The sequence below is a fragment of the Ctenopharyngodon idella genome, chromosome 18 (assembly GCF_019924925.1).
Source record: "Ctenopharyngodon idella isolate HZGC_01 chromosome 18, HZGC01, whole genome shotgun sequence".
NCBI lineage: Eukaryota > Metazoa > Chordata > Actinopteri > Cypriniformes > Xenocyprididae > Ctenopharyngodon > Ctenopharyngodon idella.
Window position 1 is genome coordinate 18,986,563 of NC_067237.1, and position 16,946 is coordinate 19,003,508.

General features: G+C 35.9%; 1 protein-coding gene across 2 annotated transcripts; it reads left to right on the forward strand.

The window, feature by feature from the left end:
• Window positions 1-98: 98 nt before the first annotated feature.
• Window positions 99-16,934, forward strand: slc28a1 (solute carrier family 28 member 1). 2 transcript variants are annotated; one of them, XM_051870303.1, is made up of 19 exons: window positions 99-241; window positions 3,171-3,295; window positions 4,439-4,515; window positions 4,590-4,663; window positions 4,883-4,974; window positions 6,073-6,262; window positions 8,237-8,378; window positions 8,612-8,725; window positions 9,773-9,847; window positions 9,926-10,006; window positions 10,096-10,176; window positions 12,428-12,553; window positions 12,706-12,836; window positions 12,933-13,101; window positions 13,657-13,851; window positions 13,977-14,058; window positions 15,047-15,145; window positions 16,336-16,441; window positions 16,563-16,934. In XM_051870303.1, the coding sequence occupies exons 1-19, from the start codon at window positions 213-215 to the stop codon at window positions 16,675-16,677; spliced, it is 2,103 nt and encodes a 700-aa protein (XP_051726263.1). In that variant the 5' UTR covers window positions 99-212; the 3' UTR covers window positions 16,678-16,934. The 2 variants fall into 2 exon arrangements, with proteins under 2 accessions (XP_051726263.1, XP_051726264.1); XM_051870304.1 differs by lacking the exons at window positions 99-241; window positions 3,171-3,295 and adding an exon at window positions 4,042-4,196.
• Window positions 16,935-16,946: the final 12 nt, after the last annotated feature.

Genomic DNA, 16,946 nt, shown 5'->3' on the forward strand with positions numbered 1-16,946 from the left:
TGGCATTTCAACCGTGTTTATTGTTAAGACAGATGAGAGAAATGAAGAAAGCAAAGCGGTTCGTGTTGACAGAAGCTTTAGCTGTGCATTCGGGTGCGCGCTTCTCTAGCTGCTTGCATCCCAGCTCTGTAAATAACGCAAACCTGCGGTAATAATACAACAGTCTGCGGGTCTACAGCCATACACGCATTTAAAGCAACATTTTAAATGCCATGCAAATGGATGAGCAAGTCAGCGTAAGGTATGTTTGATTTGTGAGGTTTATAAAAGTGAGTTGTTTACAGTTGCCCGCTGTCTGCTAGCTAACAGCTCTCTCCCCTTCCTGTGTGCTTGAGAACCCCGCTCAACGACACACACGGGCTGTGACTCAAATCCTTGTGAGCTGCCTACATAGACAGCATTTTTGGACAGGCACTTTGGAACATGCAAAACACCCCTATGATGCGCAAAAAAGCAGTATATGCGTAACCACAGTAATATGTCTCCTCAAACTACAATAAAGCAACAACTAGCCTAGCGTGTCGTACTAAGTTTGATAGTAGCACATGGATTTGTTTTTTCCTGATCAAACTCAATAATACAAGAGACAGCTATTATTCTCTGCGTAGCCTATTAGTGACCAAGTAAGACCCATAGGTTATTTTACCATGTGATGTTTTCACTAAAAGTCTTTAAAGCAATCAGAATGAATGTCAACCTTAAATTTGACATTTTTTTGACATTTAGGCAATACTGGTTTTTATGTCACAGGTTTTTAAAGTTAGAGATTAGATATAGCCTAAGGTTAAACTAAGACAGACTTTGACAGGGTGGAAACGCTTTTACTGAAAACATATCTTTGTGAAGAAACTCCAAGATAAAGGTGGATAGGATTAATATTAACTTGTGCTGATAACATGTAGCCTATGTGTATTTATTACATAATAACTTTATTTTATCAAAATCAACACTCAGTCCTTTGAGAATATGTAATTTTGACAATAAAAGTGGGATTGAATGAGCAGTCAAATTCTGTAATGAACTGATTTCAGAAATAGTTTTTAAGTTCCATATGTTTCTACAATGATAGGCTACAATTATAGACCTGTCAGTTTCCATCAATGTCCAAACAATAACTGGACTCTTCTAGTTCCTCCATGACAATTCCAACTATTAAAATATGCAGCCTATATAAAAATGTAGATAAACACTGACCTTCACTTTTAAAAATACCATTTCTTTTGAAACATTTTCATAGAGCGTATACTGTTTTTTTTTTCCCCACAATAAATACTTATTGTGCAAATACATCTATAGACAAAAATTACTTCAGACCTGGGATCCCTTGCCTTTAAGACACTAATAAACAGAGTTCAGAATGATAATAAATGATAGCAACGTTAATGTGCTTATGTAATTGTTTTTGAAATGCATTAGCCTCATAATATACATACACACACACACACACACACACACACACACACATATATATATATATATATTCAGTTTGTGAATAAGAGGACACAAAAATTTGCAGGAAAGACTTGGCTGATATTATAGAAAAATCATGACTGCTTGCTCCAGCAAGGCACATAAAATGTCTTCAAAAATATCTGTTAATGTGTTTTGTCCACATTAGACCTTCAATAAAATGCAGTGATGCACATTTCGGTCTATTAAGCTGCAAGTGTGCGTCATCTTGTGTTAACTAAAAGGTATTTAGGCACCATTTAATTTTATGAGTTTCCATGAAAACAGTCATAGATTCCACATATTGTCTGACGGTTACATTTAATTTATTAAGCATTTACAAGCATTCTATTGAGTCAGGTTATTTTGCTTCAGGTGGGAGCTTCAGTCTACTTTCTTGAATGCATAATATACCAGTTTAGGGTCAGACAGCCTCTACAGTTTACTTGAATTTGAAGTTACATGGAAATCAAATGTAGGCCTATCTAAAAGCTGTATATTGTGCATTATCAGTGTATCAAGACAATGTCAAAGACCACAACTTTATTACAAATGTACTAGGAAGTTCTGAAAAAAGATAGGTTAATGCAGAATCAACAGATTAAGAGGAGCAGCATGTGCTTGGACTGCTGTCAGTGTGTTTTTATTACTGTGTTCTGTATTCAGGCATAAAAGTGACTACAATGTGCAACAGTGGCATCTAGTGTCCAAATTTATCTAAAGCTGGTAGTTTTCATACACCTCAATGCTAGTGCTCTGCCCCCCTCAAAATCTGCTAATGGGTTAACAATGGAACAACAGTTTTAAATACAGGATCTCCATTTTCATAGGTGTAAATAAAAGATTTTTGTTATAAGAGACACAACTTTGCCTAAAAAACACATCTTTATTGGTAAAAAAGTCAGCGAATTTGCAATAGCTGAATGTAATAATTTTTAAACCACAAAATAAACTTCATTCTGTAAAATAATTATAATTAACTACGCAAAAAGTATTTCAAATGTCTCCAGCATGTTTTATAATTACCCAAAATTCATGTTCACCCCTTACGCACGTTATCATGTCTGTCAGGTTGGAATATTAGAACTAAAAACATCAATATTACACACTCGTGGGCATCAGTGAATACTTGCCGGCTAAGAAATAAATTATTATTACCTACGATTCATCTGTTTTTAAATCCACATCATTTGAATATTAAGACATTGATGTCTGTCAAAAAAATAACGTGCACATTGCACAGTAGTATTTACGAGAAGCAGAGGACCAGGGAGTACACGCATTTCCTGAAAAATCCACACTACTGGATGTTTTGAATGTGTCATCGCTTTCTGAGAAGAGGGTGGCAGGGTTGCCAGGTTTTCACAACAAAACCCGCCCAATTGATACTCAAAACTAGCCTAATCGCATTTCAGGGTGGTCTCCTGGTAAAAATCGCGTTCAGGGGGGTAAAATCCGCGTTTTGGCGGGGTTTCCCTGGTTAAATTAGCATTCCAGGGGCTAAATATCATGTTATTTGGGGCCGCTTCAACGCGTGGACATGAAAAACAACCAGCGGCAACAGTGTAAAAGTAGCCTAAATCCGCGGGAAAACCGCAGACCATGGATGGAGCGTGAAGTCCAGCTCCCCCTCTCTAGATGTAATTTGGGCGTAATGGGTGGAGTTAGAAGGTCCAATAACATCCTAACCCTACCCATAACGCTATCCCTCCACCCATTAGATCCATAGAGGTGGAACTGCACATCCAGAGAGGGGGAGCTGGACGCCATTTGGCTCTGCAGCGAACACTACTCGACCTGAGCAGCTTCAACATGCTGATAATAACGTACATAATACATAACGCATGTGAGTATAAATTTGTTCTTTATTTGCTGAAATTGAATCGGAATGATCAGGGAACTGAGTGAAATACTTCACACTGCATCCTAAAGAGAATAAACACCAATCTACTTTTTTTTCTAAATTTGCCGGGTTAGTGAACATCGTTCAGCACGTGTTGGTTTTGACAGACATTTTTTATGCATGAACTACACATTCTGATTCTGACATTCCTGATTTGAATATTTTCAATAATTTTCTATTCTTGACTGATCTTTTCTTCATAATTTTGGAAATAGATGAACCGTTAAATTAGTGATCTTGAGATGAGTCCATGTAGTTGTCCAATTTGACTCTCATATGTAATATATATTATAAACTTGACAGGTGATTTTGATTCAAATATAGTTTGAATACTATCTTCTAAGTTGTTTAAAAGTAAATGACCCATGACTCATAAATGACCCTCATAAATTCATCCTGGCGCAGGGCCTGTCGGTCTTGTTTTGGGCCAGTTTTGATTGGTAATTGAGCTCTCAGTGTTTTATAGTATATGGATAATAATACTGGCCCCTCCTCTCAGCCAACTGCTTGCCATGTGACTCTGCCTCTGGGACGGCCATAGAATTGCAGGCCCTCCGTCATGTTACATTTTTGTTATTCCTGATAGTTTGTTTTCCTCTACTTTGTATCTTGTTGGCCCCTGGAAATAAGGAGGAGCTTGAGTGTAATAAATGATAAAAAGATGCTGTTTCATGAATACTCAGTGTAGTCATCGCTAACTAGTAATCTGATAGCAACGTGCAAGTATCTTAAATAAAAACACATAAGTGTGTAGTTAATTAATGATAAGATTTCCAAGTGGGCAGAGTATATATCCCAGCTCAAGGTTCAAGACCCAGCAGTTGTCACAGTGAACACAGAATGAGTAAGTCATTTTTTTACTTCTTCATTCTATAGAGATTTATTTTTCAAACAAGTATTTGAACAGGTGGTTTTTACCAAGGTTTGCATAAAAGAGGTGTTGGTTTCGTATTTGTAGATAGTTGTTTAATGATTGTTCGGATGAAGTGTGAAAACCGACGTGTTTAGAAACTTGCAGCTCTTAAGGAATTGTTGGATCAAGGTTCATTAGAGCTGGTAAAAAGTATTCTGTTACTTTCCTAACAGCGGACAAAGAAGATTTAAAGTTGACAACCATCTCGTATGGGAATGAACAAGGTGTGGACAATCCAGCATTTGTGAAGGTAGGCTTGAAGAAGTATGAGGAAGTTCTCTAAAAAGTTAACAAGTTAAAAATCTCGATTTTTTTTAACTTTAGGAGGATAAATTAACAGAAGACCTGAGTGACAGTGATAAAGAAGAGTCAGAGAAGGAGTCAAAATCATGTCTTAGGTGTGGTTGTGAATCTAATCAGTGAATACGACATCATTCAGATTACATGATTGTCACATTATTTGGAAATGATGCATAATTGCATAATGCGTCATATTAAGCTCATCCTAAATAAAAGATATAGACAAAAGTGTAAATATATTGACTCTGTCAACCTAATAATGCTGTTACACTTCACATGTGCCAGATCTTTAGCTATTTATTCATTGTTTACCACAGCAAAGCATGCATACCCATCACGGCCACAGAGATCTTCTGCAAGACACACTCCAAAATAATCAAATACATTGCATTGGGAATCTTTGCTGCAGGTAACATATTTTCATCTTCTCAGTTTTATATCTATACACTCTATAAAATAAAGGTTCAAAAAGGAGGTTTCAGTGAACAGTTCTTAAAAGAACCACATAATGTGAAGAACATTTTAAAGTTTCCCTGTGGTTAAAATCAAGTTTTTAATATGTCTATGTGGTGTTTTTAATATGCTTTAAGACAAACCATGTGGAAATTCATAAGTCAACACCATTTCTGAGTATTTTCTCTTTAAAACTGCAGTGATCTAAAGACAGTTTCAAAAACGCAGTTTGAAATTGCTAGTGTTTCTTATGTCACAAACTACCTTGTAACCAATCACGTCAATGTGCTGACGGGCTTTAGCATATCATTAACTATGACCCAAGCAGGGGAGTCTCAAGAGAAGCCAGATTATCCTGGTATAATAATCTGTTGATATGAAAAATCGCGTAGATTTAGCAAAATAGCGGGTGTTTGATGTATATTACGATGTTATGATGAACTATAAGTCTTTCTCCACTGACGTTCTGAGTTGTTCAAAGCGTTTGTAAGGATGCTGATTTTTAGACGGCAGCTGTCTGACTCTTATTAGCTGTTTGATAACGTAGTCAAGCAAAAGGCTAATCGTATTAATTACCGTTATGTGTCCGACGTTGTAAAAAGCGATACCATTGTGCAGCGTTTACCTCAGTAAGTCGACCAAGTGGATCTCTGAGCTCATGCGAGTGAGTGGAGGCTGGGCTAATTTGCATATTCATGGATCTGCGTATACTAAATGAAGCAAGGGTGTGTTACATTCAAGCTAAGGCATGAGGAAATTTTTCACAGGAAAAAACGTTTAAATATGTAATTTTGGTGATCAAATATGAGTTTTAAGGGATTAAATTATTCACTACATGGGGTACTTTAATAATCACAAGAACCTTTTTCCACTTTAAAGAACCTTTTGTGCGTTGGAAAGTTCAGAAAGTTCTTCATGGAACCATTGATGCCAATAAAGAACCTTTATTCTTAAGAGTATATTTGTTTCTAATTAAACATGGTGATACATTATCCATTCTTTTTTCAAGTGAACAGTGTACAATACCTCATGTTTTTTGTGTTTTAAATTGTAGGTTATTTGGCATACTTCATTGCTGCATGTTATTTGGACTTCCAGAGGGCAATTGCTCTGGTTGTCCTCACTTGTCTGGGGGTGTTCATCGCCGTGTGCGAAATAGTGAATAAGTACAAGGGTGACAGTATAAGGAGGTTCTTCAAGCCTGCTCAAAGGTGTTTCAAGTCCAACATCAGATGGATAAAATGGTGAGTCGGATACACTATCATTCAAAAGGTTTGTCTGTAAGATTTTTAAAAGTTTTTGAAAGAAGTCTCATTTATTTGGTCAGAATACATTAAAACAGTAATAATGTGAAATATAATCAACAGTTTTCTATTCAAATATATTTTAAAATGTAATTTATTCCTGTGATGGCAAAGCTGTATTTTCAGCATCATTACTCAGAAGAGAAACATTCCCTCTGGAATTTGGAATTTTAGAATAATGGCTTTTGTAATCTTGTTGCTCACAAGTTGCTTCATGTCTAGCAGAACAATGTGAGTTATGTACTTGTTAGCCAAGTTTGTATTTTCTATTGTGAAGGGTCGTTTCATTATGGTTGTTGTAGTGCTGTGCTGGAATTTATTTTCAAGGAAGTAGCGTGTCTATTAATGGGTAAAGCTACAGTAACGTCTTCAGCTAGTCAGCTTGAGATTCTTTCCATCTAAGCTGGTTATATCTCTTAAGCCTAGTAGTGAATGATTTATGAGCAGTAGTATAATCTCTCTCTCTTTTTTTAGTTAAGAGAAAGAACCATATTCATCCACACAGTCACGCAGAGACAAAGCACAACCAAAGCAATGTTCTTCCGCAAAATGCATGCAGTTTTGTTTTTTGCTAGAGGGCCAAAAGTTATGTAGTGTACCTTTAAGTATACCTTTAATTTCAACATTTATTAAGACATTAATAAAATCAAAAGTTGTTTTTTAACATTAGTTAATGCACTGTGAAATTAAAGGGTTAGTTCACCCAAAAATGAAAATAATGTCATTTATTACTCACCCTCATGCCGTTCCACACCCGTAAGACCTTCGTTGATCTTTGGAACGCAAATTAAGATATTTTTGATGAAATCCGATGGCTCAGTGAGGCCTGCATAGCCAGCAATGACATTTCCTCTCTCAAGATCCATATATGTACTAAAAACATATTTAAATCAGTTCATTTGAGTACAGTGGTTCAATATTAATATTATAAAACGACGAGAACATTTTTGGTGCGCCAAAAAAACAAAATAACGACTTATATAGTGATGGCCGATTTCAAAACACTGCTTCAGGAAGCTTCGGAGCGTTATGAATCTTTTGTGTCGAATCACCGGTTCGGTCACGTGATTTCAGCAGTTTGGCGGTTTGACACTCGATCCGAATCATGATTCGACACGCTGATTCATAACGCTCCGAAGCTTCATGAAGCAGTGTTTTGAAATCAGCCATCACTAAATAAGTCGTTATTTTGTTTTTTTGGTGCACCAAAAATATTCTCGTCGCTTTATAATATTAATATTGAACCACTGTACTCACATGAACTGATTTAAATATGTTTTTAGTACATTAATGGATCTTGAGAGAGGAAATGTCATTGCTGGCTATGCAGGCCTCACTGAGCCATTGGATTTCAACAAAAATATCTTAATTTGTGTTCAGAAGATGAACGAAAGTCTTACGGGTGTGGAACGACATGAGGGTGAGTAATAAATGACATTATTTTCATTTTTGGGTGAACTAACCCTTTAAATGAACAATGAACAATAATATTTTTACTAACTCAGAATAATAAATGCTTTAAAAATATATTGCTCATTGTTAGATCATGTTAGCTAATGCATTAACTAATGTTAATAAATGAGATTTTATTGTAAATTGTTACCAGTTATTTCTACAATATAATAATAATAATAATAATAATAATAATAAAAAAAAAATATATATATATAAATATATAAACATCAATAATTGTTGTATATAATTGAAGAACAAACAAAAAACAGATATATCATAATTACTGGAAATATATCAGATAGTCTTTGAATATTGTGTTGGACAATGAGGGGCTTTCGAAAAGGTTGAGAACCACTGCTCTAAATGTAATAAAAATATACAATATGTGCATTTAATCACAAATACATGAATCATAACTATATACATTTGTCATGGTTGATATGTCTCTCTGTGTTTCAGGGTGTTCATAGTAATTGTGCTGGGACTGCTGGTGGCATGGCTGGCAGTCGACACACGAAAGCGCCCAGAGCAGCTCATCTCTTTTGCCGGTGTCTGTCTGTTCATTATTGCTATATTTCTCTTCTCTGCACACAGAACTGCGGTGAGTGATAAAAAACACATACCTGAATTACATGCTTTATTGAACGTGCTTATCTCTGAATGCATTTGTTTTAGACTTTGGAATTCCTGTGAACCTTATCAGATTGTTAAGGCTGTCATTTGCTATCACAGTTTTATAGACAATGATTTTAATCATCCACAACTGTATAAGGTACATTTTTTAAATTTGAGTGGTTGTTAACAAAAAAATTGTTTGCATTGAATTCTGAGCAGGTGAGCTGGAGGACTGTCTTCTGGGGACTTGGTTTACAGTTTGCTATCGGCCTGTTTGTCATTAGGACAGAGCCTGGTCTCGCAGCCTTCGAATGGCTTGGAAAGCAAGTTCAGGTATAATATAAAACATAATAATTAATATAATTTTTTTATTAAATTTGAAAAATTGGAGCATTTTCACTAGTGGCTTCAGACATTTGAATTAAAATGATCTCTATTCTACTTATAAAAAGATAGCTCTTTAAAGGGTTAGTTCACCCAAAAATGAAAATTCTGTCATTAATTACTCACCCTCGTGCCGTTTTACACCCGTAAGACCTTTGTTGATCTTCGGAACACAAATTAAGATATTTTTGTTTAAATCCGATGGCTCCGTGAGGCCTACATAGGGAGCAATGACATTTCCTCTCTCAAGATCCATAAAGGTACTAAAAACATATTTAAATCAGTTCATGTGAGTACAGTGGTTCAGTATTAATATTGAGAATATTTTTGGTGCGCCAAAAAACAAACAAAATAACGACTTATTTAGTGATGGCCGATTTCAAAACACTGCTTCAGGAAGCTTCGGAGCGTTATGAATCAGCGTGTCGAATCATAATTCGGATCGCGTGTCAAACCGCCAAACTGCTGAAATCACGTGACTTTGGCGCTCCGAACTGCGGATTCGATACGCTGATTCATAACGCTCCGAAGCTTCCTGAAGCAGTGTTTTGAAATCGGCCATCACTATATAATTTATTTTGGGGTTTTTTTGGCGCACCAAAAATATTCTCGTCGCTTTATAATATTAATATTGAACCACTGTACTCATATGAACTGATTTAAATATGTTTTTAGTACCTTTATGGATCTTGAGAGAGGAAATGTCATTGCTCCCTATGCAGGCCTCACTGAGCCATCGGATTTAAACAAAATATTTCAATTTGCGTTCCGAAGATTAACGAAGGTCTTACGGGTGTAAAACGGCATGAGGGTGAGTAATTAATGACAGAATTTTCATTTTTGGGTGAACTAACCATTTAAATGAAGGTAATATTTTACAATCTGTGGTAACTTATTGAAACAAAACAATAATGAATGATTTTAACTACAAGAGAGAAGGAGAAACAAACAAACAAAAGCCCTGTTCTAAATCATTTTCTTTCTTTTCCCCCCCAGATATTTCTGGACTACACAAAAGCCGGTTCAAGATTTGTGTTTGGAGACCTCATCGAAAACATATTTGCTTTCCAGGTTAGTAATGATACATACTTACCATGAAATGCTTGGATGGGTTTATTTTTACTACTGATTGTGGCTCAATACGCACAGGCTCTGCCTATAGTGGTGTTCTTCAGCAGTGTGATGTCAGTGCTGTACTACATTGGGGTGATGCAGTGGGTCATCACAAAGGTAAAAGTGACTCAGTCCATTCTTGTATTGATTCAACCTATATGAGACCTTTAGGATGTTGTTTTAACAATGTATCGTTCTGTGTCAAGATTTCCTGGGTAATGCAGGTAACGATGGGAACCTCCTCTACAGAGACTCTCAGTGTGGCAGGGAACATTTTTGTTGGTCAGGTAATAATTCATTTCATGTTATAATTTACTCTCAGAAAAAAAGGCAGTACCCTTTCAAAAGGTACTAATATGTACACTTTAGATATTAATATGCAGTGTTGTGTTCAAAAGTAATGTGTTACAATATAGTGTTACTCCCTAAAAAGCAACTAATTGCCTTACTTAGTTACTTTTTATGGAAAGTAATGCATTACGTTACTTTTGCGTTACTTGTTCTCACCTAGGCTGGGCTTGGTTTTTAGTTTTTTAATAACAAAAAAGTTCTATTTTTGGCAAATGTAAAGTCCCATTCACACTGAAGTGAAATGAATAAGCCTCAGGCTGAAGGAAATGCAATTTCACACCTGTACAGTAGAGGGCGCAGCTCAAACAAACCTTTCAGCTGTGCTGCCATTCTGGATTGAAGAAGAATAGGACGCAGGAGAAGAAAGTTCAACACTCTTACTTCAGTAATAACAAAAGAAGAAAAAAATTGAAGAAACACAAATGTAATGTTCATCTAAACTAATTTTTGCTCATTAGTATGGTTGAATCGGATCATCAAAGGTCAGCAGCAAAGACATTGGTTAATAAAGTGAGATTAAATACATAAAGTATATTTGTGTAATTTAATATATTTAATTATTGCAGGTTTGTGTAATATTTTATAAGCTGAGAAATTGTGAAATATACAAGTTTGCATTTCACTATTTTTATTCATTTTGAGCAATACTGAATCTTGTGCAAGTGAGAGTAAATGCATGTTTACATTTAGTCTAGAACTACAATAACCATCATGTTCACACACAACGCCTCTGCAGTTTTCTCTCAACATGTGGAAAGGAGAGGTCAATAAATGGGAAAACAAAGTAACTTGCATTACTTCTTTGAAAAAGTAACTCAGATATTTTGTTGTAAATTTAAAAGTAATGCGTTAAGCCCTAGGTATACTTCATTTTTTTACACGTACGTTAGTGTACGCGGCTATGCGCACAGTCAAACGCACAGCCTTGGAAAGTATACTTCACTTGACTCGTACGCATACACAGGCGTTCGACGCATGCTCAGTTTTGAGCAATCTCTCGCCACGAGTTACAAACCATGTAAATTTCTTTGCTAGAGTTGTACAAATGAGGGTACTTTCAACCTCTTCGCACAATCTCAAATCTATGTAGGCCTCCATTGTCACTGTAGCTTGTATGCGTTCTGGTCTATTCTGTTTACGCAGTTTTTCTATGAATACTTTGTGAATCGATGCCCCCAGGGCATGGTTGCCACCTTGTGGATAAGCTAATTACTGCAAAAAATGAAATGTGCATGTGCGACCTGCGTGTACAATACCCATAAGACCTTCGGAACACAAATTAAGATATTTTTGATGAAATTCGATGGCTCAGTGAGGCCTCCATTGCCAGCAAGAAAATTAACACTTCCAGTTGCCCAGAAAGATACTAAAGACATATTTAAAACAGTTCATGTTACTAAAGTGGTTCAACCTTAATGTTATGAAGCGACAAGAATACTTTTTGTGCACCAGAAAAACAAAACAACAACTTTATTCAACAATATCTAGTGATGGGCGATTTCAAAACACTGCTTCATGAAGCTTTACGAATCTTTTGTTTCGAATCAGTGGTTCGGATCATGTATCAAACTGCCAAATTCACGCCCCCCAATGGTGAACCATTGAAATTTCGAAACGCTTATGACGTAACGAAGCCTCGTTTACTGAAATCACGTGACTTTCACACTCTGAACCACTGATTCAAAACAAAAGATTCGTAAAGCTTCATTATTATTTTTATATTTAAAGTTTTAAATATGTCTTTAGTAGCTTTCTGGACATCTGAAAGTGTTAATTATCTTGCTGGTAATGCAGGCCTCTCTGAGCCAACAGATTTTATCAAAAATATCTTAATTTGTGTTCTGAAGATGAAGGTCTTAGGGGTGTGGAACGACATGAGGGTGAGCAATTAATGACAGAATTTTTATTTTTGGGTGAACTAACCCTTTAAGAGGTAAATAAGGTGAAAAGGTGTACTTTTTGAAAGGGTACTGCCCTAGTGACAGCTTTTCTACCTTTTTTATTATGTACATAATTATAAAATTAAATTAAATACATAAAGATGCAACATTATAAATGCACTCAATTTTCCTAAAGCATTTCTTGACAAATTCAGATGCGCATCAGTTTCTTAAAGGAGAAGATCCTTCAGGGCACTTAAACAATTTTGGGACAATGATTAATTTGTAATGCTCTAATGTGTTTCAGACAGAGGCGCCCCTCCTGATTCGTCCTTATTTGAAGGACATGACCAAATCTGAGATTCATGCTGTCATGACTGGAGGATTTGCCACCATTGCTGGGAGTGTTATGGGGGCATTCATCTCATTTGGGGTACGGCAACATGTACTTCATTTCATTGGTAAAATTTTCCCATGAAAAGCTGGAATGGGGAAAAAAAACTATTCAGTTACAAATAAATGAGTTTAGTTCTTACCGCAGTATGTTACGTTCTCTATGGGATAATTAAAGTCTCCTCTACACAGATTGATGCCTCCTCTCTGATTTCTGCATCGGTGATGGCTGCCCCATGTGCTTTAGCCATCTCCAAACTTTCCTACCCTGAAACTGAAAAGAGCAAGTTCACATCTAAAAGTCAAATTAAAGTTGACAGTGGGTGGGTTCACCTCTCAAATATGCAGTTTATGTTTCTAAATATTGTATGTTTTGTGTTCAAATGTTTTTTATCAAATGTCATGTTGTTTGTGCTCAGTGGTGAGCAGAATGTCTTGGAAGCTGTCAGCAGTGGCGCATCTGCATCTATTGGGCTTGTGGCCAACATCGCTGCTAACCTGATTGCTTTTCTCGCCATTTTGGACTTCATAAATGCTATTCTCAGATGGTTGGGAGGCATGGTGGGATACTCAGATGTCAGTTTTGAGGTGTGTATTACCCAAACCTAGTGCACATATTGCATTTATTTGATCAGAATTACAGTAAAAACAGTACTATTGTGAAATATCATTACCATTTAAAATAAATACTTTCTATTTGAATATATTTTAAAATGTAATTAATTCCTGTGATGTCAAAGCATCATTACTCCAGTCTTCAGTGTCACATGATCCTTCAGAAATCATTCTAATATGTTGATTTGCTGCTCAAGAAACATTTCTTATTATTATCAATGTTGAAAACAGTTGTGCTGCTTAATATTTTTGTGGAACCCGTAATACTTTTTTTAAGGACTCTTCAATTAATATAAAGTTCAAAAGAACTGCATTTAGTTAAAATATAAATCTTTTTGTTTACTGTCACTTTTGATCAAATTAATGCATCCTTGCTGAATAATGAATCATTTCTTTAAAAAAAACTTTTGAATGGTTACAGTGTATGTACATGTTATATCAAAATTAAAGGGTCATAATCATCATCACACAAATCTTTATATTCAAAAGTGGAGTGTTTTAACAGAGCCATTTCTTTCAACCCTGCAGTTGATCTGCTCCTACGTGTTTATGCCAGTGGCCTTTATGATGGGAATTCCATACGACGAGTCTTTTAAAGTGGCTGAACTTATTGGCACTAAACTCTTCCTCAATGAGTTTATAGCCTATGAGAAGCTGTCAGAGCTCAAAAGCAACAGACTTAATGGCATTTTAGAAGATGGTGCAACTAAAAATTGGATCTCAGTAAGTATTTATATAATGTCTCTTCAAATTGTGTATAAATATGCCATTAAAAACATAATAATCAGTCAAACGCATAATCTGAAGTTTGTCAGAAGCATTAAAATTGTTGTTCAAACCACTTGCAGATTCGATCAGAAATCATCTGCACCTATGCCTTGTGTGGCTTTGCTAATTTCAGCTCTCTTGGTATTGTGATTGGAGGCCTGTGTGAGTATCTATTCAAAGCATTAATATGAAGTGGGCTTAAATGATTTTAGTGCTAACAATGTACAGTGGCACGCGAAAGTTTGGGAACCCCTTGCAGAATCTGTAAAAATGTGAATAATTTTAACAAAATAAGAGAGATCATACAAAATGCATGTTATTTTTTATTTAGTACTGTCCTGAGTAAGATATTTTTCATAAAAGATGTTTATATATAGTCCACAAGACAAAAAAATAGCTGAATTTATTAAAATGACCCAATTCAAAAGTTTGGGAACCCTTGATTCTTAATACTGTGTGTGGTTACCTGGATGATCTACAACTGTTTTTTTGTTTTGTGATGTTTGTTCATGAGTCCCTTGTTTGTTCTGAGCAGTTAAACTGAGCTCTGTTCTTCAGAAAAATCCTCCAGGTCCTGCAGATTCTTCAGTTTTCAAGGATTTGTTGCATATTTGAACCCTTTCCAGCCGTGACTGTATGATTTTGAGATCCAACGTTTCACACTGAGGACAACTAAGGGACTCAAACACAACTAATAAAAAAGGTTCAAACATTCACTGATGCTCCAGAAGGCAACACGATGCAAGAGCTGGGGGGTGAAAACTTTTTGAATTTGAAGATCAAGGTAAATTGTGTCTTTCGGGAAACATGCAAGTATCTTGTATTGCCTCCGAAGGGCAGTACTAAATGAAAAAAAAAAAAAAAAAAAAAAAAGATATTTCAACAAAATAAGAAAAATTTTGACATCTTCATCCTGTTCAAAAGTTTTCACCCCCCGGCTCTTGCATCGTGTTTCCTTCTGGAGCATCAGTGAATGTCATAACATTCATTTTGTATGATCTGTCATACATTTTCACAGATTCTGCAAGCGGTTCCCAAACTTTTGCATGCCACTGTACCTTGTGACTTCTTTTTGCTATTGTTCAGTAACATTTTTTTTTTTTTAAATTACATAATTTACTGATCATTTTTAAATGTTATTATTTCACAGCCTCTATTTGTCCACAAAAGAAGGGTGTCATATCTGCTTTAGTGCTCAGAGCCTTGTTCACAGGCACATGTGTTTCCCTGATCAATGCCTGTATTGCTGGTAAGCAATCTCTAATCATCAAAATCTGTGTTTTAACTTTAGTCAAACCAATATCACAGCTTTATGCATCACCACACGCCACTGAGTTGTCATTTAGCAGACATTTTTATTTAAAGCAACTTACATTACACATTAGAGGAGCAGTCTTCATGAAGCCTTGTTCAAGAATACAAAAGTGATGGGAATTGCTAGGGCTGTTCGATTCCACAATTTTTGGATCCCAATGATTCAGAATTGATTCCTAGCCCTCTGAATTGCCCCTTGCCCAGGTTCGAACCTAAACTGTAACTTTGCCAATTTTCAACCTGTTTTGTGTTGTTACAATGTCGATAGTATATGTAAATGAACAATGTTTACTCGTTCTTTGTGTTACTGAGAAATTCACGTTTAGGCTTTTGGGAAATCTAAAGATTATTCTTCCTCATTTTTGTATCCCCGCCCACGAACAGTCAGATCAGAAGAGGGTTATTAACAGAACAGCTACTGTAAGGGTAGGTTTATCACTGAAAATGGTTTTGCTTTGGTTGGTTGGGCGGAACTGACAGAATGGCATCTTCTTTAAGTTTTGGCCCAAAACACTGTTCATGGTCATCCATTTGAAATGCTGATCACAAACATAAAGGTTTTTCAGTTTTTCTTTTGCGGCGTTCTCTCCATATTTACAATTCTGTGCGGCCTTTATCCACTGCCTACAATGCTCTGGATCCTTCACTGGAAACCTAAAGTAACTCACTCACACTAAACATTTACTCTTAGAATTCTTGCACCAGAGAACAATACAAGTCAACTCCATTATGACTAAAAGTTTGCTAAGAAGTATTTCCTACTAAAGCAAGGCGGTATTTGACTTTGGTTAGCATATCCATAGCAGACTGGTGGGAGTGGCCTTGGATGGCAACATGCCCAGTGCATTATGGGTGTTGAAGTTTTCCTACCTATTTGGCAAAAGGGAAGACAACAGCATTTCTCACTGTTTTCTGTAACCAGGCAGCACATATTTAAATTTTTTCGCTTTTGTACTGTATAGGCAGCCAAGTTTTATTGAAAGTCCATTTGCCATTGGTGAAGTGCCCCTTCAAGTTACAGCACAGATCTTAACTACTAAGCCAAAGCACCCCTAGCTAGTGGTTTTGATCAAGTACAATCTGGTATTGACTTAAGGTTGTTATCATTATCATTGTTACCTGTAGGTATCCTTTATGTCCCTCCACTGGACTGTGCGGGTCTGTTTCAAAACACAGTCTTCAATACCACTGTGCCAAACATTGAAACTTGCTGTTATGATCTTTTTAAAAGGTAAGGACAGAGAATATTGTTGCATTGTTGTAATTCAATAGCACTCTGCAATCATAAATGTTTAAATATTTACTCAGGTGGTTTAAATGTACAATCTTTTTTCTTTTTCTTTTTTTTGCAGCAGCACTATCAACAATGAAACAATTTCTTTCGAGGGTACCTGGAGTGGAGTGAAAAATGCCACAATTTATTTTGCTAACTGCTGTGGTCTCTATGACGCACCTGTGTGCATGTAGTTTGGCCAAGAGGTAACAATACAACAATGCAGAAAACACATCTCAACTAACTATAATGACTTTATTTATTAAATTCCCACATTTTAAAATGTATGTTCAGTTGATATATGTATGGACATAGTATATTTGATTTTATTTGGTCATTTACCTATTCAAACACAATTTCTCTATTGATATAACACAATGTGTTAGAGAACAATGTATGTGCAAGTATTTTATTGTTATGTTTTGTTTTTATGTAAATGCTGTAAATTGAATTCAATTTGTGT